Source organism: Pogoniulus pusillus, chromosome 23, assembly GCF_015220805.1.
Source record: "Pogoniulus pusillus isolate bPogPus1 chromosome 23, bPogPus1.pri, whole genome shotgun sequence".
NCBI lineage: Eukaryota > Metazoa > Chordata > Aves > Piciformes > Lybiidae > Pogoniulus > Pogoniulus pusillus.
In genome coordinates, this window is record NC_087286.1 from 532,913 (window position 1) to 555,798 (window position 22,886).

Sequence of the window (22,886 nt, forward strand, 5' to 3'; positions counted from 1 at the left end):
AAGCCTCTTAGAGCTACTAGCGAAGGAATTTTTCCAGCCAGCAGATGTGCCTCACCATAAAACTTAGCTACCGCTACTGATGCTTCTTGCTCCATGCCATCAGTGAGCAAGCTCAGCCAGACTGGTTCATGGTCTCCCTCTCCCTCTGTGTGAGACTATATAGCAGGGAAATCAAGAGATATTAGGGGTTGGGGGGGACCATAATAATAGTAGCAGTATAAAGTGATGAGAAGGTATGCGTGCAAAGTACTGGTGTGTGCCTCTGGAGCTGTGCTGGTGTGCAAGTGGCACGGAGATGGTCATGCTGATGGTGGTTCTTGTGCCCCCGAAGGTGAGAAACGGAGCGATGGCACAGTCCCCGCTGCTCGGCAGGTTCTGCGGAAGGGCTGTGCCCAGCCCCATCTTCCCCAGCTCCATGTGCTCTACCTTCGCTTCAGGAGCGACTTTGCAGGGGCGTCGGGAATGGATATGAAATCACCTGGACTTCATCACCCAGTGGTAAGGCTGCAGATGCAAAGTGACTCCCCCCAGCTATGCTGCACACAGGGAAAAGGCTGCAATTCAGCCTGCTCACCTCGGGCCCCTGCCGCAGCACCACTTAAGAGCTTCCCAAGGCACCTGCAGTCATAGAGTCACAGAACTGGTTCAAGCTGAAAAGGTCTCTAAGGTCATTGAGTTCAACCATCAGCCAAAGAGCATTCATGGCCACTGAGCCCTGTCCTGAATGCCATGCTCACACAGTTCTTGAACACCCCACACAGTCACTAAGAGGGTTTTTTCCTTGAAGCCAGTGGGGGTGAAGCCACTCGTATGTGATGGAAGTCCACTCTCTCTGAACAAGTGGCTTCTAGCAGCCTCAGGGGTTGTGGTCCACTTGGGATGAAGATCTGCCTCTTTCACTGAGAGAGAGGTCATTAAAAATCAGGAACCTCTACGGCGGAATCCACTGAGTGGTGGCGGTGCTGGCGTTAGCAGTCCGACCATGACATGGCCTAGGGTCTAGGCACAGCTAAGCCTGAAGAGGACTGAAATTCGCCCAGGGAAACAGTTTGGCTGTAATGCTGTGTGGTGGCTGTATCGTAGCCACTTCTGGCAATACCTGGGCAAGAGTTTGCTCATGACACTAAGTTGCTGGAGGAAGGGAAGCTCATGGCCAGCTGAAAAGCACTGCAGAATAACTTCACAGGGTTTAGTGGTCTGGTAAAATTCAGTGCAAGAAAGTGTTGAGGAAAGCATGGATATAAGGAGATTGTCCTTTATTGATGACCTTGATGCAGGCATGGCAGCAAGTTGTCAGTGTTGACTTGAATGTAGGTAGAGGCTCTTCAGAGAGACTTGGATAGGCATAGATCAATGGGCCAACCTTAATGGGGTGAGTTTCAATGAGGCCAAATGCCAGGTCCTGCACTTGGGTCACAATGACTCCAAGCAATGCTACAAGCTTGGAGCAGTGAAGCTGGAGAGCTACTTGCAGAAAGGCACCTGGGGGTGGTAACAGACAGGAGCTGACTGTGAGCCAGCAGTGTGCCCAGGTGGCCAAGAAGGCCAGTGGCATCCTGGCTTGTATTAAAGACGCTGTATCCAGCAGGAGCAGGGAGGGGATTGTCCCCTTCGACTCTGCTTTGGTGAGGCCACACCTCAAGTGCTGTGTTCAGTTTTGGGCACCTCAATACAGGAGAGATGTGGAGGTGCTGGAGCAGGTCTAGAGGAGGGCAACAAAGCTGGGGAAGGGCCAAGAGACTAAATCTTATGAGGAGCAACTGAGGGAGCTGGGGATGGTTAGTGTGAAACAGAAGAGGCTGAGGGGAGACTTCATTGCTGCCTACAGCTACCTGAAGATACATTGTGAAGAGGCTGCTGCTGGGCATCTGCTCACAGGTAGTTGGAGGACAGAACAAGGGGGAATGGCCTCAAGCTGAGGCTGAGGAGAGTTAGATTGGACATTAGGGAAAAGTTGTTCATGGAGTGGTCAGGGACTGGAATGAGCGGACCCAGGGAGGTGCTGGAGTCACACAGCCTGGATGTGTTTTAATGGTGATTTGGATGTGGTGCTTTGGGGCTATGGTTTAAGGTGGATCTTGTAGAGCAGGGTTCCTAGGTTGGGCTTGGTGATCCTGAGGGGCTTTGCCAGCCTGCATGCTGCTGTGATCCTGTGAGTTACAAAATGTGGGCTGTGAGTTGACTTCTAGCAAAATCTTGGAGGTAAAGTAGTTTAATGACAACAGAAGCTCACTGCTTAGTCAAGTAGGCCAGCAGAGTGCTGGGAGCTGGGGAAGGAGGAGTCCAACCAGATGGTCACTGTGTGGATCATACTGAGCCATGTGCCCCAGCTCTGGTTTCACTCCTCTTACAAAGAACCATCCAGAGCCAAGGGTTCAGCAGAAAAGGCACCTCTGGGTGAGGCAGGGCTGAGACTTTTTAACCACTGAGGGCTACTAAATTGGAGACTACTGGATGATAATAATGATCAACTTCCGTTGGCTTTTCCACAACAGAACTAAGGCCACCAGGCTAAGCCCAGGTGGTGGGAGGCTCAAAACAAACCATCTGCAGCAGCAGTTAAACTGTGGAGCTCCCTCTGCAGCTCGGACATCTGAGGGCTACCAGGCAACTCTTGAGAATATTGACAGGAGACTATCAATACAAAGATGTCATCTCCAGGAGCTGTGAGATGGAATCTCTTGGAGACTGCAATAGTATCCTGGGGCGTGAGCTGCAATGTCTCACTCTTACCCTGTCTCTTTACATTTCTCCCCAGGGCATCTCGGCTTCTGCCCACTGCGTGGGGATGTGGAATTTTTAGGTTAAATGGCATGGACTCTGACCCACTGTCTGCTTGTCCATCACAAGCAACTCGGCTGCTTTCACTCCACAGAACAGCAAAGAGAGAATTTGTCTCCACTTGGGAACTGAACTGACCTGAGGAGTTTTGAGGGATTTGATCTTTAATACCCCAGTGATATTCCAATGCCCCGTTGTGTATTCCAGTGCCCAGTGTATATTCCAATGCCCCCTGTATATTCCAATGCCTTCTGTATATTCCAATGCCCCATTGCCTATTTCCAGTGCCCTTTGTGTATTATTCTGAACTGCTGAAGCTGGAGCCTCAGTTTGGTCTCTTGTAGGAGCACCATCCATGCTCACTGTTCCAGCTTCTATGGGCTCTCTGTTTTTCAGTGCTATTACTAATACTATACAAAGTTCCTACATCACATAGTATCTGGTGAAACTAAGCCCTCAGTGGTGTCCTGGCTTGCATCAGAAATGCTGTGTCCAGCAGGCAGAGAGGGTGAATGGTCCCCTTTGGACTCTGCTCTCGTGAGGCCATCTTGAGTGCTGTGTTCAGTTTTGGCACGCAGTACAAGGGAGATGTGGGAGGTGCTGAAGCCAGTGCAGAGGAGGGCAAGGAAGCTGTGAAGGGCTCTGGATGGAGGTAAATCTTGTGAGAAGATAGGATGGTTTAGTGTGATGAACAGAGGAGGCTAAGTGCAGAAGCTCATTGCTGTCCTGCAGCTACCCTGTCGGGACCTTGTGGAGAGGCTGCTGCTGGGCCTTGCTCACAGGTCCTAGTGACAGAACAAGAGTGGAATTGGCCTCATGCCGCAGCAGTGCAGGGCTAGGACTGGACATTAGGAAACATTTGATTGCAGCCCAGAGTGGTCAGGCCCTGGCACAGGCTGCCCGGGGGAGGTGATGGAGGCGCCAACCTGGGTGGGAAGTTCAGCTGTGTTGCTTGGGGACAACGTTTCAGGGTGGAACTTTTGAGAGTCAGGGTCAGTTGGTTGGCCCCGATGACCCCTGGGCGCTTTCCCAGCCACGCGCTGCCGGTGGCTACCCAGCTTGAGGCGCCGTGTTGTTGCAGCTGCGGAGGATAGGCTGTACGGCATGCCGAGCGGCTCCTTCGCCAGCCCCGGGTACCCGGCCACTTACCGCAACCACACCGACTGCCAGTGGGACATCACCGTGCCCCGGGGACGAGTCCCGACAGTCTCCTTTGATTTCATCAGCATCGATGACCCAGGGGACTGCAGCAGCAACTACCTGATTCTCTACGACGGGCCCGACGCCAGCTCGCCGGCAGCGGGGCCGTTCTGTGGCACGGTACGTGTGGGCTGCCGGCTGCCAGCCCTGCGTGCCCGCCGCTCTGCCCTGTCGCGGCGCCAAGAGCCCCGAGCCGAGCGGCGGAGCAGGCAGAAGGCTGCGGGCGCTGCGGAGCCTGCCGCGCAGGCTGCCAGCGCCATCTAGCGGCAGGCAGCGAGCTCCGAGCGCAGTGTGTGCTGCCTGCTGCAGAGCCGAGCTCCCTTCCCGCCTCTGCCCCAGCTCCTGCCTCAGCCTGAAGTCCTGCCTGGCTTTGCCGAAGGGTCTGGATGTTTGCATCTCTCCTGCCTTCCCTTCTAGACACGAAACATCGCTCGCCTTCACTGCCACGGCTCACCAGTCCTGTCAAATTTCCAATGCCGAGTACGTGACCCTGCCGTCGGGATTCCGGTTAGCTGGACCAGCTGAACACCTGCGTGGTGAGGAAAACCGTGGCAGTCCTTTGGCTGCACTAAGAGAGACTTAGATCAGTAAGTAAGCTGAGGCTTGGTCGTGATAATTGCAGCTGAAGTACAGCTTTGTGAAAAGGACTGCAAGGGGTGGCAGCTTTGGAGTGCAGAGCTCTGCCCAGAACTGGCATCTTCCACTGGATTGAAATAAACCATCACCTACCCACCAAGGCAGCGAGTTCTTGATAGGCTTGCAAAGATGGGCTTGTGTTCCTCTACAGAATGCTCCAGAACCTGGAAGGGGGCTGCAAAAAAGCTACTGAAGGGACTTTTACAGGTTTCTTGTAGTGATAGGATGAGCTGGAGTGGGAAGATTGAGACTGGAGATGAGAAAGAAATTCTTGACAGTGAGGATGGGGAGATACTGGCACAGGGTGCCCAGGGAAGCTGTGGATGCCCCTTCCTCGGAGGTGTTGAAGGACAGGCTGGATGAGACTTTGAGCAGCCTGGGCTAGTGAGCGGTGGACTTGGAACAAGGCGGTCTTTAAGGTCCCTTCTATGCTATGAACCTATGAATCTCTCACGATTTCATTAGTGCTACCAAAAGTCAATTAGCCATGCTAATACTTGAGGACAAACTGCTCAACAGAAAGTTGCTAAGAGGAGTTGAGGTACAAAGTTGTCTTTAGTTCTTTGGTGTTAATTTTGTCCCAACAGCCTTGGAAAGGTTAGCTAATTTTTTTAGTCAAATTAGAATAAAGCCAGCAATTGCTAATCAGTGGCCCCTGTCCTGAATGCAGCTGTTACAGTAATTAAGTATGAAATTGCTTTAAAGAGTTAATGGCAGCTCCAACGAAAGGTAGGAACTCTTGGAAGTTTTGCCAGTGGATGCGGCACAGCAACCATTCCACAGTCATGCTAACCTCCATGGCAGCTGAGAGCCATCCTGTTTAAAACAGAATGTAGAAAATGAAATGTGAAAGGCCAAGGGCAAGCCTAGGCTTGCATCCAAAGCAGTGTGGCCAGAGGATGGAGAGAGGGGTGATCCTCACCCCCTGCACTGCTCAGACCTCACCTGCAGTACTGCATCCAGCCTCGGGGGTTCTCAACACAAGAAGCCCGGACATGCACCTGATGGAGAGAGTCCAGAGGAAGGCCACAAAGATGATTGGGGGGTGTGGAGCACACTCATGCCATGGGGACAGCTGGAGGGAGCTGGAGGTGAGCAGCCTGGAACAGAGAAGGCTCCAGGCAGACCTAAGAGCAACCTGGCCAGTGCCTGGACAGGGGCCTGCAACAGGCTGCAGAGAGACTGTTTGCCAAAGGGACAGGCCGAGGGCAATGGCTGCAAAGCAGAGCAGAGCAGATGGCGATTGGCTGTGAGGAACAAGTTCTGCAGCAGGAGGCTGCTGGAACCCTGCAACAGGTTGCCCAGGGAGGTGGTTGAGGCCCCATGGCTGGAGCTACTCCAGGTGAGGCTGGACAGGGCTGTGGGCAAGCTGCTCTAGTGGAGGGTGTCCCTGCTGAGTGCAGAGGGACACTGGACTGGATGAGCTTTACTGTGGGAAAAGGAAAAATACCTTGGGTCAAACTAGGAGACAGCTGTGTCCAGCTGAGTGGAGAGTACTGCGCAGAGCAGAGTTCCTGTGACAAGGGAAGCCATAAGAGACCACACAGCCCAAAGGAACCTTCTCAGATCAGCAGCCCAGAGCGCACCAGAGTGGTTTCATGTTTGCACTGAAGGGGTGAGGCAAACTTTGCCCATAAAGTACAAGTCTCAGAAAGGCGATAGCAAGCAGTAAACATCTGAGCTGCCTGGAGATGAAGCCACAGAGTGAGCTCTGACTGTGTAGGACACTGCAAGGAAAACCAAGCATGGTCAGGGTGCTGAGGAGGACTTGAGTTCTTCCTTGTGGACAGCTTCATGGGGCCTTGCTGTGGTCTTGCCCTTCCTGCAAAGTCCTCTGGATTTGGTGTGGTTGGTGCAGTGCAGAGAATCCCCTGCAGATCAGGCTACTGAGTGGCTGGTGATGGACACATCAGATTTTGGGTGAGAATCACCTTGGAAGGAATGCTGTCCTTTTCTGCATCTCACCTGTCTGGAGCACAGCTCAGCTAGCACCACAGGGACAGGGATGGTGTCTGTTCTAGGCACCATCTGCCACTGCAGGCACTGCATTTCTCTTGTTACAAGAGAGGACTGAGAGTGTTCATGGCAAGCCCCAGCCTGCTTAGGAGAATGGCAGTGCACAAACTGAGGAACAAGACCCTGTACGTGGCTGTAGGCAGGGAAGGTCGCTAGTGGCTCTGTGAGACTGGGACCTGCCACAGGTGCTGGGCAGAGAGCTGAGCTGCCAAGGCTGCTCCCATCCCTGCCCTGCTGAGGCTGTCCTGATGCAGTCTGTAGCTGTGCCTGGTGACCTGTGGTGTGCACAGCCCTTGGCCCTGAGCTCTGGAGGGGACCTGTGGCTGCAGCTGCTGAGTGTGCTGGAAGCTGTCCCATAGAAGGGACTGGTTTCTCTAGCAGCAGAGGCCACTTCCACCTCACAGACAGGTGGGAAAATTCTGCTCTTTGGCATGACCTTCTGTGGCAAAGCCAAACTAATTTTTATGGGAATGGTTGAGCTTTTCCTGAAGGAAAGCCTTGAAGAGCAGAGTCAGTGGGAGGGAAGCTTTGTAAGGCTTTGTGTTCTAAAACTCTGACAATAACTAACACCTGGGGCATCTTTTAACCCTGACGAATGCTCCACAACTCTGCACCCATTTTAGTTACAAACGAGGTTCTCTAGGGGAAAACGCAAGCCCAGCAGAGAATTCATGCTCATGAAGCCTGTTTGATGAAGCTGTGTACAAAGTTCAATTGATCTGGCCCACAGCTCTCTTTGCCAAAAATAGTCAAGGTCTAAACCCACTTGAAAAAAAAAAAACAACCAAACCTAATCAAAACAGGAGCAGAGTAACCCACTGCTGTCCTCCAGCACTCTGTGTGAGGAACCTCAACAGATATAGCACTGCAAAAGGGTTGAAGTGGAGGTCCTTGGAGAAGGAAGCTGGTGCTAAAGCCATGGGTCTGCCCTGGAAGGTAAGGAGCCCTCCAAAACACTTTGCTTCAGAATGAGTGCACAGCCAAAGCAAACAGGAGCAGGTAACCAGAGGCTTCGAGAACTGCTCTTGCCAAGCTGCTGTGTGGGGTTTTTGCAGGGTACAAAACCCGGTGCAGTGAGGATTTAAGCCTTCAGCTCACAAAGCTGCCATGAACACCTCTGCTTTGTCTGTGCTTGTTACTGTCTGGCAGGTTAACACACAGGGCAGTCAGTGACACAGCACAGAGGAGGAACCTGCATGGTCACCTCCAGGAGCCTGAATGGCTCCAGCTTTGGGTGGAAATCTCTGCATGCAGCTGTTGTGACAAAAAGATCTATTTGCTGAGACAGCTTTGTGTGAGCACTCCTGGGGCCTGAGGAGCAAGCACTGGAGGTCTGGTGCAGGTGACAGAACTCTGCCTGCCACTGCTGCATAAAACAGCAAAGTAGAGGTTGGGACAAGCACAGTGGTGCTGGGGGCTGGGGCTGCTGGAAGATACACAGCTGGAAATGCCAGGTGGTGCTGGTCACTGAAACCTTATCTGGCTTTACTTACACTTACAAAGCAATTTTGACTGAAACCCAGTGCTGGTTCTGCTTGGTGAAGGAGTCTGCTTCCACAGCCGCACCCCACAAGTGTCTAGGGCACCTGAATTCACCTATTTACTGTCACTGTTTTCCCTCGGCTGCCAAACCACAACCACAGAACTGTTCTGCAGTGCTGCTTAAAATAAATGTAACAAAAATTCAGAGCCTTGACTGCTGCTCATAAGAACAACAAGCGCAGATTGCTGGCAAGTGAAAGGTTTTCAGTATTTATTAACTGACAGCAAAAACCAGGGAGCACATTCCAGAAGTTTGCTTTCATAAGGCAAAGATCAGCAAAATAACCTTTGTGTGGCAGCTATCACACAGGGCTGATGCTGATGGGACAGTGTCAGCAGCAGTGGCCCAGCAGTACCCAGGGTCCCTGCAGGGGCATCTTGCTGTTTACCTTGTTTCAATAGAACACTGACCCTGCATTGATGCTGTTATGAGAGCTCTTGGAGGGGGAAAGATGGGATGAAAATAGAATAAGTAATGGAACCCATAATTTCTCTCGGTTAGAAGAGCTATGTAGGACAATCAGAGCAAGGCAGCATCAGAGGGGCTCAGTGGAAGGCAGGCCAGTGCTCACTGCCTGGCCAGAGGCAGGCTGTGGGGAACCAGTGCAATATTTCCCACTCTGCCCACCACAGGGCATCCTGGCCAGGCCTGCTGTCCTGAGGGCAGCATCTCCAAAGACTTCATCTCCCTACACATCAGGGCCAAGTGGCAAGTGCAGAACCGATCAGACCGACAGCAGGGGGTTCAGAGCTGCTCCTCTCAAAGTAGTCAGCAGCTGGAGAGCTCAGCAAGACCCTGTGTCAGACAAGGCTGCGCTGTGGGCTCAGCTCCTGCTCACCTGTGCAAGGCTCCCCCAGCCAGTTCCCAGGGCACCGGCTTGGTACAGAGGGAGCTGGGGGACATGCCACGGAATCACAGAGTGTCACAGGCTGGAAGGACCTCGAAAGCTCATCCAGGCCAACCCCGTGCCTGAGCAGGATCTGCTATACCAGATCACACATCCAGGCAGTTCTTGAATATGTCCAGGGAGGGAGACTCCACAGCCTCCTTGGGCAGCCTGTTCCAGGGCTCTGTCACCTTAACAGGGAAAAATTCCTCCTTCTGTTTCCATGGAACTTCCTCAGCCTCAGCTATCCACCAGTGCCCCTTTGCCTGTCCCTGGGCATCTACCCTAGCAGAGCTGGCTCCAGCCCTCCTGGCACTCACCTGCACATCTTAATAACCATGACTGAGGGCAGGCCCTCAGGCTCCTCCTCTCCAAGCTCCAAGCTCCAGCTCCTCAGGCTCTCCTTGATAGGAAGATCTTCACTGCCGTGCAGCAGCTTTGTGTGCTCTGTGCTGGTGACTCTCTCAAGCAGTTCTTGATAGTCCTCTTGAACTGAGAGGCCCAGAACTGGGACACAGTACTCCATATGAGTACTCCAGTTCTTTCCAGGTGCCAGACTCTCCCCCTTGCCCTTGTTGAATTTCATTCAATTTCCTCCCTGCCCCACCCTCCAGCCTGTCCAAGTCTGCCTGAGTGGGCAGCACAGGCCTTCTAGTGTGGCTGCCACTTTACCTCAGCCTGGTGGCCATCAGCAAACCTGCTGGCAGTGCCCTCTGTGCCCTTGTCCAGGTCATATGTGAATATATTGAACAGAGCTGGTCCCAGTACTGACCCTGAGGGACTCCATTAGACACAGCCTCCAGCTGGACTCCATCCCATGGACCCACAACTCTCTGGGCTTCTTCCCTTCAGCCAGTCCCCATCCACCTCACTCCCTGGTCACCCAGACCACACTGCCTCAGCTTAGCCAGGAGGGTGCTGTGGCAGGCAGTGCCAAATGCTTTACTGAGACCACAGCCACTGCTCTGCCCTCATCTGTCCACCTGCTGATGTCCTCATCAAGGGCTATCAGGTTGGTCAAACGTGACTGCCCCTTGGCAAAGCTATGTTGGCTGCTCCTAATGACCCTCTTGTCCTTGATATGCCTAAGGACAGTGCCAAGGATAAGCTGCTCCATTCCCTTTCTGTGGATGGAGCTGATGCTGACCAGTTCAGAGCTGCCTGGGTCCTCCTGCTCACCCTTTTTGCAGACTGCAGTGATGTTTGCCCTCCTGCAGCCCCCAGGCAGCTCTCCTGTGCTCCATGACTTACTGGAGATGGTGGAGAGTGCTCTGGCAATGCCCTGTGCCAGCTCCCTCAGCACCCACGGGTGCATCCCATCAGGACCCATGGACTTACGGACGTTCAGGTTACTCAGTTGCTCCTTAACCCAGTCCTCCTCAACCAGGGAAGGCTCCTTTGTCATGCTGTCCTCTGGTGCCTCAGGGGTTGGGGGCTCCCGAGGACAGTCTCCAGCAGTGCAGATGGAGATGAAGAAGGCATTCAGTAACTGTGCCTTCTCTGTGCCCTCTGTCACCAGGCACCACCTCGCTCAGCACTGTATTGCCTCTGGTGTTAGTTTTCCCTGCAGTGTATTTGAAGAAGTCCTTTTTATTATCCTTGACCTCCTTTGCAAGGTTGAGTTCCAACGAGGCCTTAGCCTTCCTAGTTCATAGGATCCCGGGCTCACAGGATGCCAGGGGTTGGGAGGGACCCAAGGAGATCATCGAGTCCAACCCCATGCCACAGCAGGACCACACAATCTGGCACAGATCACAGAGGAACACATCCAGACAGGCCTGGAAAGGCTCCAGAGGAGACTCCACAACCTCTCTGGGCAGCCTGTGCGAGGGCTCTGGGACCCTTCCAGTCAAGAAGTTGCCCCTTGTGTTGAGCTGGAACCTCCTGTGCTGCTTACACACAATGGGTGCTTACACCCATTGCTCCTTGTTCTGTCCCAGGGAGCAATGAGCAGAGCCTGGCCCCCCCAACCCCCAGCCCTCAGATAGATATAAACATTGATTGAATCCCCTCTCAGTCTTCTTCTTTCCAGACTAAACAGCCCCAGGTCCCTCAGCCTCTCCTCATCAGGCAGTGCTCCAGTCCCCTCATCATCCTCATAGCCCTCCACTGGACCCTCCAGCAGATCCCTGTCCCTGCTTCAACTGGGTGAGCCCAAAACTGAAGGCGAGTGCTCAAGATGAGGTCTCAGCAGGGCAGAGGTAGAGGGGGAGGAGAACCTCCTTTGGTCTGCTGGACACACTCCTCCTAACACACCCCAGATCCCATTTGCCCTCTTGGCCCCCAGGGCACATTGCTGTGCCATGGATGTTCTCCCCCAGCACTCCCAGGTCCCTCTCCTTGGGGCTGCTCTCCAGCAGTCACCTCCCAGCCTGGACTGCTGCAGTTTGGTTATTGCTACCCCAGGGTGCAGGACTCTGCACTTGTCCTTGTTGGGACCTCATCTGGTTCCTCTGTGCCCAGCTCTGTGCCCAGGGCTCTCTGGGAGGCCACAAAGCCTGCAGCTGGTCTCAGGCCAAGCCTCCCAGCTTGGTGTCAGCAGCAAACTTGCTGAGCAGACTCTGTCTGTCTGTGCCCTCAGCAATGTCACTGATGAAGATGTTGAACAGGACTGGCCCAGCACTGATCCCTGGGGGACACCAGCTGGTCACAGCTCTCCAGCTGGACCTGGCCACCATTGATCACCACCCTCTGAACTCTACCCTCACAACCAGTTCCTAACCCACCTCACTGCCTGCTCTTCCATCCCACACTTCCTCAGCTTGCTCACTAAACTGCCATGGAGATGGGTGTCAGAGGGCCTTGCTAAGGCCAAGGTAGGACTCCATCCACTGCTCTCCCCTGCACCTACCCATTCAGTCTGTGCGATCACAGAATGCTACCAGGTTAGCCAAGCAGGACTTCCCCTTGGTAAATCCATGCTGACTGCTCCTGATAACCTCTTCTCTTCCAAGTGCCCTGAGATGTCTTCCAGCAAGAGCCTCCAGGGTTGAGGTGAGGCTGACTGGAACCTCTTCCTTGCCCTTTTTGAAGCCTGCAGTGCCATTGGCTCTGCTCCAGCCCTCAGGCACCTCTCCTGTCCTGCTACCAGTTTGGCAAAGATGATGGAGAGTGGCAGAGCAATAACCTCAAGCAGTTCTCTCAGCACCCTTGGGTGCATCCCATAAGGGCCCATGGGCTTGTGAATGTTCAATGTGTGTAACTGATCCCTAACCCAGTCTGCACTGACCTCCCTGCATCCTCTGACAACTGCCCTAGACTCTCTTCTTCCACTTAAGTTTGCTCAGCAGCTCCTTAACGCTGCGGGTCTCCTGGCTCCCTTTCTCCATTTTCTGCTTGCTGGGATGCACTGATCTTGAGCTTGAAGAGAAGAGATCTCTAAATGTTACCAACTCCAAGGGCTCCTTTGCCCATTTGGGCTCAAAGGGGCTACAGAAGAACTGGGTGTGCTGGGAGGAGGTGGTAGGGGAGAAGAAAAGGAGTCTCCACGAGCATGAGTGACGATGGAACAACCTGAAAAATCACTTTTCAAGAGCTGGCCCTGGGACAGTGTGGGACAAGTACTTTGCCATGCCTCATCCCGCTGGTATTCAGTGCTTCACAAGGAGCTGAGCTTTAAAAGGCAGGCTTGAGAGCAAGACCTGTTTGTGAAACCCAGTGCAGACATGACTAAGGCACTGACCAGTGCATTCAACTCAGATGAGGCAAGAAGCCAAAGCAGACCACAAAGAAGATGTGGGTTTGTAGAGGAGCTGTGTGCACAACAGAAGGGTAAGGAGAGCAGGATGATGGTGAAAAACAACAACAGGTCCACAACAGGGAGCAAGAGCAACGCGTTCAACGGAAATGAAACACTTGTGCAGCAGGGACAGCAGATGGCTGTGCAGACCACGTATGATTTGATCTCCCCACATAGGGCAGCTCAGGCACCCTCCCAGCCGTCACCTGGGCTGCCTGGGGGTGACGCTTGTAGCCTTCTAGTAACGTCCTGCAGTGCATAGGGAGGCGATGCCAAAACGTGGGTTCTCAGCAGCTGTGCCTGGCCCTAAATTGTACACGTCCTAACCCCAATGGGACATGGGTAGGATGGGCCCTGTGAATTGTGTTCGATAATTGGACTTGATGATCCTGGGGAGGTCTTCTCCAGCCTCGCTAATTCCATTGCTTAAGGAATCAGCAGCGCTCTCAGCTCCACACCCCCAGTGTGACAGTAAGTGGCAGCTTCTTACTCGCAACACCCCACTGACAACATGCCCCAGAAGCACTCAGGGCCTGCACCCAGACTGAGGGCAGCAGCTGACCACCACAGGCGCCCCAAACACAGCGAGCGGCGCGGCAGAGCCCTGCCCGCCCGCGGCCCCGGGCAGCTGCGCCGACCCTCTGCGCATGCGCCGAGCCCGCCGCGGCGCCAACGCAGCAGCCACTCGCGGCCTGCAACCCGCGCGCGCCGACGCTCATTGGCCAGCCACTCTCCCTCGGGCGCGCCAGCCAATGGCCGTCGGGGCTGCTCCTAGAGGCGCGCTGATTGGCCCGGCGGGCCTCGCCAGCGCTGCCCTGGAGGGGCCGGCGCGCGCTTGCGTGCGGGGCGGGGCTTGGCTAGCGCGCGCAGGCCGCCGGGGGCCCGCCCACGGGGCTGGAGCCTGCCTGTTGGCAAGTGACTGGGAACGAGGGCATCCGGAGCGACCGACGGCCGGACCGACCGCCGGACCCGACCCATCTGCCGGTCGAGCGCCGCCGCGCCATCCTGCGGTGAGTCCCGGTGCCGCAGCGGCGTGCCCGCCCCACCGCCGGCTGCGCCGTCACGGTTCGGGGCGGGGCGGAGGGGCCGGAGCTCAGCGAGGAAAGGCAAGGCAGGAGTCCGGGCGGTGTGGAGCGGGTCCGTGCTCGCCGCCGTCGGCCCCGCGCTGCTCCCTGCGCCCCGTCTCACGGTGTCCTCTCTGCCCCGCCCAGAACATGTCCAAGTCACTGAAGAAGATCGTGGAGGAGAGCAGGGAGAAGAACCAGCCCGAGGTGGACATGTGCGACCGCGGCATCTCCAACATGCTGGACGTGCCCGGCCTCTGTAAGTACCGGCGGCGAGAGTGCGGAAACTTCCTTATTTGTCCCGGGACGGCGCTGGGGCTGGGCCGTTCTGCGCGGCGCCGGTGGGGACTTGCGGCTCTGCTGGGCCGGGCGTGGCTCGGAGCGTTGGGTGTTGGAAGCCCGAGGGAGGTTCGCGTCCAGGGGACACGATCAGCTCCCAGCTCCTGGCTGCGTCCTAGCGAGCCGTGGCTGTGTGTTGCGAGCCGCTGCTTCGCTGCGCTGAAGGGGCTGGCCTGGGGAGCGAGGCCGTGCCCCGGCGCTGTTGCCCCGGTTCCAGACACTTACCGATGCTGTCTGGCACCAAGTCATGGGAATTCCCTGCCTTGCTACCGAAGCAACCGCCCGGGCAAGCAGCAATCTCCAGCTGGTTTTGAAAGAGGGACTGGGTGACGCGGGCCTGGAGCCCCCGCGCGGCTGGTATCTCAAGGAGAGGGAGCTGGTGCTGTGTGACAGAGACAGCAGCAGGCCTGCTTTGGGTACGAGCCGTGTTGCCAGCGTTGTGCCAAGGCTGTCCCTGGGACGTCACATTTGCTGTAGCTTACTGCAGCAGTCACACAGCTCTGCAGAGCACATAGGTGCAGAGGGTAACTTTGCTTTCGCCGGGGGCTGCACGTGGAGCTAGGGTACAGCTGGCACGCAGTGCAAGTTGTGGCTGGCTGCAGTGTGCCACAGGCTGAGATTGTCCTAAGTGCATGATACAAGGAGAGAAAGGCAAACCCTGGAACAGCCAGCCAGTGGAAACTTGGAACCATGTCCTGGTGTAGCTCTTCACTGTGTTTGTAAACTGGAGAGCAGGCAGGAGTGGGGTGTGCACAGCTCTGCTTGCTGATGGAAGAGTCTAGGGTTGAGGATGTGTGGCTGACCACCAACTCGCCTCTGTCTGCAGAGCTGGGACAGGCTGAAGCATCACTGGTCACATCAGTGGGGGATGACACTTGAGGACAGTTTACACAACTAGGTTCTGTGCTTCAGTTTCACCCTGTGTTGATTTTGTGCCTGATTCTGAGCTGAGTGTGGGATTTCAGGACACTTTCATGTCCCTAACTTGTTGCTAAATAAAAACCTTGGCGTATTTCTGCTGGAGGGAACAGAGACAAAGGAGCTGGCATTAACTACGGACTGGTTCTCAGAACTAATCCCTTTCAGATAAACTAGCACCAGTAAAGCTGAAGTTAAACCCTTGTACAAAGACTGTTTGGCTTTGGCCTGTGGGCTTTGCCTTAGACACCAGTTGCTGGCTCTGTCCTCTTAAGAAGGCAGGCTGAGAGAGTTTGAGGCAACCTGGAGAAGAGAAGGCTCCAGGGAGACCTTAGAACAGCATTCCAGGACCTGAAGGGGCTACAAGAAAGCTGGGAAGGGACTTTATATGAGGGCTTGTAGCGACAGGAGGAGGGGCAATGGCTTTAAACTGGAAGAAGCTGGATTTAGATGAGACATGAGGAGGAAATTCTTCCCTATGAGGGTGATCAGGCACTGCAACAAGCTGCCCAGAGAAGTTCTGGTGGCTTCAAGGCTGACAGTGTTGAAAGCCAGGTTGGCTGGGGCCTTGAGCAACCTGGTCTGGTAGGAGGTATCCCTTATACTGTCCCTCCTGTCTCTGCCTGTGGCAGGGAGGTTTGAACTAGGTGATCTTAAAGTTCTCTTCCAACCCAAGCCGTTCTTGGATCTCATTAAACATCTGAGGCTTGTTTGTCAGGGAGCTCTCTACATGAAGTGCAGACTTGTCACGCTGTGCCAGGGAAGTCTTGGTGCAAGACTTGATGTCCACTGTGGACTTGATGTAAGGTGGAGATTTGAGCCTTCTTCAATTTCAGGCGGAGGTTTGGGAGGGGAAGTGGTATCTTCTGTTCAGCTAATGTAGACCTCCTTGCTTTTTCAGTGCCTTGGCTCCATCTACATCTCTTGCTGCACCTGTGTTAGTGAGGGGAGGGTGGAATTCTCACCCGTTTGTGGTGTGGTCAGGTTTGCCAAAGCAAAGCTCAGCAGGCCCTGAGCCACTGCTTGCCCAGGGGCCCAGCAGTGCCAGTAGAAGTGGAAGGTCTGGTTCTGGAGTACTCCTCAGATTGGGGTACTGGCTGTTTTTTTTTTCCTAGTGCCTTAAAATACAGAGTAGAATTTGTGCTGCACAGCTTCAGAGGGTAGGAGTTTTGGAGGCTTTTGGGAACATGCTATGTGGAAACTTCCCCAGATTCGTGCTCTATAGGAGGAGATTTAGAGACTAAAAAATGTCGTTTGATCTAGATGTGCTTCAGCTCTTCCTGGCAATACACAGCCCATGTGAAACAGCTTTAAAGGTGGAAGGTTCTTACATTGAAATAAAAGTGTGAGCTGTCTCTGCTCTAGGTGTGCATCCAGACTGCCTAGCTGGTTTCAGATGCCTTGCCCTGTGGAGGGGTTCAGCTTTGTTGGCCTCTCTAGTTGTTGAGAAGGGGAGATAGATGAAGTTTGCTTGCCAAGCACGCAGGATGGACAGGCATTGGTAGGGAGGCCTTGGTGAGGTGCTGCAGGCTGAGCAAGTTGGGTTTCAGCAAGTAGAGTGTGCTGCACCTGGTGGGAAGGACTTCAAACAACCTTCAGCAGTTCTGGAGTCCTTGGAACAGGGACTGTTGCCTCTGAGCTCCTGTTTGTGTAAGTGATCAGTGTGGGGAAGTTGTGAGTTAAGGAATTACTTTGCCCATCTGCTGCTGCTATTGTCAGGGAAGGACACAGGATGCACTTGCTCCGGTTGTCCCATCCTGAAGTCCTCACACTTCACATGAAGTGCAACCTTTGCTGCTAGTTACCATGCCTAGAATTACTGATCAAAAAGTTAGAATTGCCCACTCTAGAAACAGACCAGGCATAGCAGGTGGAGGGGCAGGCTGCCTGGGGGCCGTGCTAAAGGGTGCTGTAGTGCTCAGCCTGCCCTGGCTTCCTCTGGTGGGACAGGCAGTGTCTTATCTGGGGTCAGCAAGGTCTCTGCAGCCTTCCTGTTGTGGAGGCTTCTTCCTTTTCACAAAGAGAAGTCAAGTTGTGTCATCCAAGAATACCACATAATACTGACTTGCAGTGCGGCAGCAGCAGATGAAGGCCTTGGTGGGTAGAAGGGAGGAGCTCGGATACTCTTCAGTGTGCTCTGCTGCGGAGCACTGGTGGGGCTGAGGCCATAATAAGCATTGGTGATTCACTCCTGCTCTCGCAGCTGCCAGCATCCTGGCCTTTGATTTCTGTGGGAGTGTTTGGTGCCCTCTGGAAACAGAGCTAACATCTCCTCATGCTGATGACTGTGATGTGAAAGAGGCACCTCAGCTCTGCTGGCCCCGACGAGATGTGTCTTGGTATCTCGAAGCTCTCCCGGTGGCACCATAGGGAGGTTGCTAGGGAGCTGCGTCTGCGCAGTGCCCTCCGGGTCCTGCAGGAGGTTGGCGCTGGGGTGAACTGGTGCTGGGGTCGTAGTCGCCTGAGCTGTGCAGAAACACAGCAGGAGCAGCCAGCGCCGGCCCCTTCAGGTGTTCCTCAGGGGTGCAGGTGTCTCTGCAGAGGCTGACCCTGAAGCACGGACAAGGGAATGGCAAGCCTTGGCTGTTAGGTACAGGAGGAGGCCAGGTGGCAGCCAGCTGAACCTCGGTGCTTGGGGGGGCTGCTTTGTGGACACAGGTCAGTGTCTGTGAGCGCGTTCCTGTCCTCCTGGAGTGACCCAATGCCAACTTTGTGTCTGGGCTCCCTTTCTTCAGGTACTTGCAGACCTGTCTCTGGACTGGGGGCAGATTTGGACCTTTCAAGAGTGAGAAACTTTTGTCTAGGTGCAGCTGAATTGCTGCTGGTGCCTAAAGCTTGGCTCCTGGTGAGGGTAATGCTGGAATGCTGCCTCTTGTTGTTCTTCTGGGGGCAGTTACAGACTAGCAGTGGCGTGGCATGAGGACCTCAGGAGGTCATCTAGTCCAATTCCCTCATCAGAGCAGGGTTACCTGAGCAGGTTGCATGTCAAAGAGAGTCTTGACTGTCTTCAGAGTTTCGGACTCCAACTCACGCTGGGCAGCCTGTTCCAGTGCTCATGACAGCCTTCGTGTAGAGCAGTTCCTCCTCATGTTTAGATGCAACTTCTTAGTTGCAGTTTGTGCCCATTACCCCTTGTCCTGTTGCTAGGGTGCCACTGAGAAAAGTCTGGGCCCATCTTCCTGACACCCCCCCCCCCCCCCGATTCTAACCTCATGGGGGTTCAGCAAGGGGGTTCAGGTGAACCTCATGGGGTTCAACAAGGCCAAGTGCAAGGTCCTGCCACCTGCTTGGGACAGTTCCCGCTGTCACTCCAGGCTGGGGGATGATGAGATGGGAGAGCAGCCCTGAGGAGAAGGACTTGAGTGTGCTGGTGGGGGAGAAGCTGGACAGGAGCCAGCAATGGGCACTGGCAGCAGAGAAGGCCGAGGGCAGCCTGGGCCGCATCCAGAGCGGCATGGCCAGAGATGGAGAGAGGGGATCCTGCCCCTCTGCTCTGACCTCACCTGCACTGCTGTGTCCAGCACTGGGGTACTCAGCACAAGAGGGACATGGACCTGCTGGAGAGGGTCCGGGGGATGGAGGGCCCAAAGTCGATCAGAGAGCTGGAGCACCTCTGCTGTGAGTGCAGGCTGGGAGAGTTGAGGCTGTTCAGCCTGGAGGGGGCTGCAAGAAGGACTGTTTAGAAGGGCTGTAGCAACAGGCCAAGGGACACTGGTTGGATGTTACGGAGAAGTTCATCGTGAGGGTGGCAGAACGCTGGGCCAGTGCCCAGTGGAGGCCCTGTGTCTGGAGGTGTTCAAGGGGCAGTAGGCAGCCTGGTCTAGTTGGGCATGTCTGTGCTGCCCGCAGTGCAGAGGCTCTGGCAGTGCCTCCAGCCTGCCCGCTCTGTGCCCGGTGCTCATGGGCAGCAGCGGTGAGGCCGTGCTGGCAGCGTGGGCTGGGCCAGGCCTGCCTTGCTGGCAGCTCTCTGTTCAGCCTGGGCCTTTCCTCGGCAGCTGCCCAGGGCAGTCTGGGTCTGTCAGAGGGCACGGGGGGCTGCTAGTTTGGGTGCCATGAAGTTCAGTGTGGGCTCCCAGGTGAGGAGCAGATTGTCTGGCCGGGCAGTCTGAGGCTGGCAGAGCTCTGTGCAGCACACGAGTGAAGAGGTCAGGGCCAGAGGAGCGTGGGGACAGCTGCAGTCTTACTGCTGCTTTAAGGGTTGTGTTCTCCTACTTCAGTGCAACCTCTCTGCTTTAAAAACAAGTCTTAAAAGTTGCAAGCAACTTTGTCCAGTGCCTAAAGCCAAGAATGGATGATTGTTTTCCAAAGCATGTGATATGGGTCAGGAGCTGGCTGGAGGGCAGATCCCAGAGAGTGGTGGTGAATGGTGCCACATTCAGTTTGCAGCTGGCACTGGTGGTGTGCCCCGAGGATCAGTACTGGGCCCAGTCCTGTTCAATATCTTTATTGATGATCTGGATGAGGGGATTGAGTGCAGCACCAGTAAGTTTGCAGATGCCACCAAGCTAGGAGCAGCTGTGGAGCTGTTGGAAGGTAGGAGAGCCCTGCAGAGGGACCTGGCCAGGCTGGATGGGTGGGCAGAGGCCAATGGGATGAGATTGAACAAGGCCAAGTGCAGGGTTCTGCACTTTGGCCACAACAACCCCAAGCAGCTACAGGCTGGTGACAGAGTGGCTGAGAGCAGCCAGGCAGAGAGGGAGCTGGGGGTGCTGGGAGAGAGGAGCTGAAGAGGAGCCAACAGTGTGCCCAGGTGGGCAGCAGAGCCAATGGTATCCTGGGGCTGGCTCAGCAAGCAGTTGTGGGCAGCAGGACAAGGGAGGTTCTTCTGCCTCTGTACTCAGCACTGCTCAGGACACACCTGGAGTGCTGTGTCCAGTTCTGGGCTCCTCAATTAAGAGAGATGTTGAGGTGCTGGAAGGTGTCCAGAGAAGGGCAGCAGGGCTGGGGAGGGGCCTGGAGCACAGCCCTGTGAGGAGAGGCTGAGGGAGCGGGGGTGTGCAGCCTGCAGCAGAGGAGGCTGAGGGCAGAGCTCATTGCTGCCTGCAGCTGCCTGCAGGGAGGCTGTAGCCATATGGGGTTGGGGCTCTGCTGCCAAGGCAGCCAGCAACAGAACAAACGGATGCAGTCCTCAAGTTGTGCCAGGGGAGGTCTAGGCTGGATGTTTGGAGGGAAATTTGTTGTCAAGAGATGTGATTGGCTGCCCAGGGAGGTGGTGGAGTTGCTGTCTCTGAGGGTGTTGAAGCCAAGCCGTGGCTGGGGCACCTTAGTGCCATGGTCTAGTTGATTGGCTAGGGCTGGGTGGTAGGTTGGCTGGCTGAGCTTGGAGGTCTCTTCCAACCTGGTTGATTCTATGATTCTGTGAAGAGCAGGTTAAACCAAAACCGTGTACTTTCCATGCTACTGTTACGGGGCAGGGCAAAGGGGACAGTGAGGTGTTCCTGTCCCCAGGTCTTCAAGAGCAAAGCTGTAATGCCATTTGCATGTCCCGTTGCTAGGAGCTCTTTGAGATGCTCCCCAGCTGAACCGTGGAGGCAGCCCTGGGTGGAGCAGGCTGTTGGGCAGGCCTGGTGCTCTGCAGAGCACTGATGTGTCTGCATTGCCGTTGGCAGGGACACTGAGGGGGCAGAGCTGATGCAAGGCTGTGGTGTATGTGGTGTGCTGTTCCCTGTCTTTGTGAGAACCCAGGGTTTGCTTCAACATTTTAGGCTTGGGAAGGATATTCCAAATTTTGCCTCTCTTGTATGAGCTTATGAGGGGGGAAAGGGCACTCTTGGGCCACTGGAATTGTGCTGCAGAAGATAGCCCCTCTCCTCCCACCCCACAGGGACAGTCCTGGCTGGGAGAGGGTGGGTAACTCATTTCTGTTGAACTCCAGTGGGGCAAGACTGACATCTGATGAGTCAGGCAGCCCCACAGCTCTGGAGTGACCAGTCTCCCACTTAAAATCAGGAAAGGATGGGCTTTGCCTGGCAGTGCTGATGTCAGGGTGGGTTTAGGTTCTGATCTGGATGAAGTTCCTTATGTACCTGGAGATGTCAGGCTAGAGCACCTCTCATCTCAGGATTGATGGGTGGCAGGGGCTGCCCTTCTGTGGCTGTGCCCCTACTGAGCAGCTGCGGGTGTCAGGGGCCCCATGGAGTGCTGGCTCTGGCTGATTGTCACTGCTGTCACAGTACCTAAGCCTGGAGAGAGAAATGCATGAGGAGGGCTGTGCCTTCTCTTGTCAAGCTTGGTGCTGCTGCCAGCGTCTTCTCTGGTGCTTTGGTGGGCAGTGCTGCCATCTGTAGTCGTGGGTAATCAGTTGTTGGGACATGGCTCTGGGGCCTGTTATGGTCTGAGAGCTCTCTGTGGGAGCCTGCAGCTCCTGTCTGCTCTTCAGCACTTGTGGACCTTGTGTAGGCTTCTCTCTCTGCCTCTCTGCTCTGCTTTGTGAGTGGTGTAGGCAGGAATCGGAACCCTCATCGCTTAGGAGATGTTTAGGGTGGGCGCACTGTTTTTATTCCTTCCTCCTCCCAACCTTTCCTTCCCCCATAGTCTCATTGCACAAAGGGGGCCATGGTGACTTCGCCGCTGTCTGCTGCCGTTCCATTCTGCGGGCAGGCTCTGTGTCTGTCCATGGTAAGCTGGGTGAGAAGGCACCCACGTCAGTGACAGCTCTCCGAGCTGCAGGCCAGCACCCATGGAGGAGCTGGGCCAGCTGCCAGATCAGGCTGCCTGCACTTACTGAGGCAGCAACCACTGCAGGCTGCCCCTCAGCTACTGCTGGTGCCGTTTGATGGAAGAGGGCTCTGAGGAGTGAGAAACATGGGGCAACAAGGCAGCCTCTAGAGGCCTCTCCCGTGGGGTGAGGTGTGAGGCAGCAGGGCAGCCTCTAGAGCCGTTGTGTAGAGGTTGCAGACCCAGATCCTTGCTGGGGTCACTGCCGTGTGCTGCTTGGGTCCCATTTGATGCATCAGCAGAAGGGAGGGGGCAGAGGGTGGCTGGATGTGTCCTGAGCTCGTGTTCAGTGCCCACAGGGAATCTGGGTTACTGGGACAGAGTGGCTCTGCTGTCTTCCAGCTGAGGGGGAGGCTCTCAGTTGCTGCACTGATTAACTTCTTTTTCTCTTCCCTTGCAGTTACCTTGTCTCACATCACGCAGCTGGTTCTGAGTCACAACAAGCTTACAAGTAAGTGTCCTCGTGGTCTGGGACTGTGTTGCAGGCAGCTGAGCAGCAGTCAGAAGCTGGCCTGCTGGTTTGTGGTGCTGATGTCACAGTTAAGAGGACCTGATTAAAGATGCCCAGCTGGAGGGTGTGAGCTGGCAGCCGAGGCGAGTGTGCTTGTGCAGCTTCCATGCGGTACGCTGGGACATCCAGCTCGGGCAAAGAGACATTCCCCACCATGGCTCTCAAGTCTTTATGTCTGGGTGAGGACCTTGAAGGGTTTTGTTGATTCTAGTTGAACTGCAGCCAGGGTGCTACAGTTGGCACTTTGGTAGATGGGTAAGTAATTCGCCTGAAGCAAGTGGAAATACATTGACGCTATCTGTAACAAGAATGTGAGCCAGGTCCAGCTGAGTGTGAGCTGGAGGCATGAGGGCCAAGCAGTCTGCTTCTGTCAAAAAAACACCACCTTTGGCATGGAAGTTGTCTCTTGCTTGTGGCGTACACATTGCCTTCAGTTACTGCCTCGTGGATCCTACGTCCACCTCAAGTAAGGTGTTGGTGTCAGGAGAGCAACATAAACCTGAGCCTTAGCTTAGTGGAGGCAGACAGCAGAGAAT

General features: G+C 55.0%; 2 protein-coding genes across 2 annotated transcripts in view; both read left to right on the plus strand.

The window, feature by feature from the left end:
* Positions 1-13,815, plus strand: part of CUBN (cubilin) — a 176,702-nt gene extending 162,887 nt beyond the window's left edge. The window contains 7 exon segments of the mRNA XM_064162269.1: positions 332-404; positions 407-459; positions 462-498; positions 3,863-4,099; positions 4,401-4,517; positions 13,387-13,559; positions 13,663-13,815. Of these exon segments, the coding sequence (XP_064018339.1) occupies positions 332-404; positions 407-459; positions 462-498; positions 3,863-4,099; positions 4,401-4,517; positions 13,387-13,559; positions 13,663-13,815 (843 nt within the window).
* The window catches only part of RSU1 (Ras suppressor protein 1), a 140,299-nt gene continuing 131,146 nt past the window's right edge, over positions 13,734-22,886 (plus strand). The window contains exons 1-3 of the mRNA XM_064162299.1: positions 13,734-13,811; positions 14,013-14,124; positions 22,240-22,290. Coding sequence (XP_064018369.1) covers positions 14,016-14,124; positions 22,240-22,290 — 160 coding nt within the window. The 5' untranslated portion in view covers positions 13,734-13,811; positions 14,013-14,015. The remainder of the gene's footprint in view (positions 13,812-14,012; positions 14,125-22,239; positions 22,291-22,886) is intronic.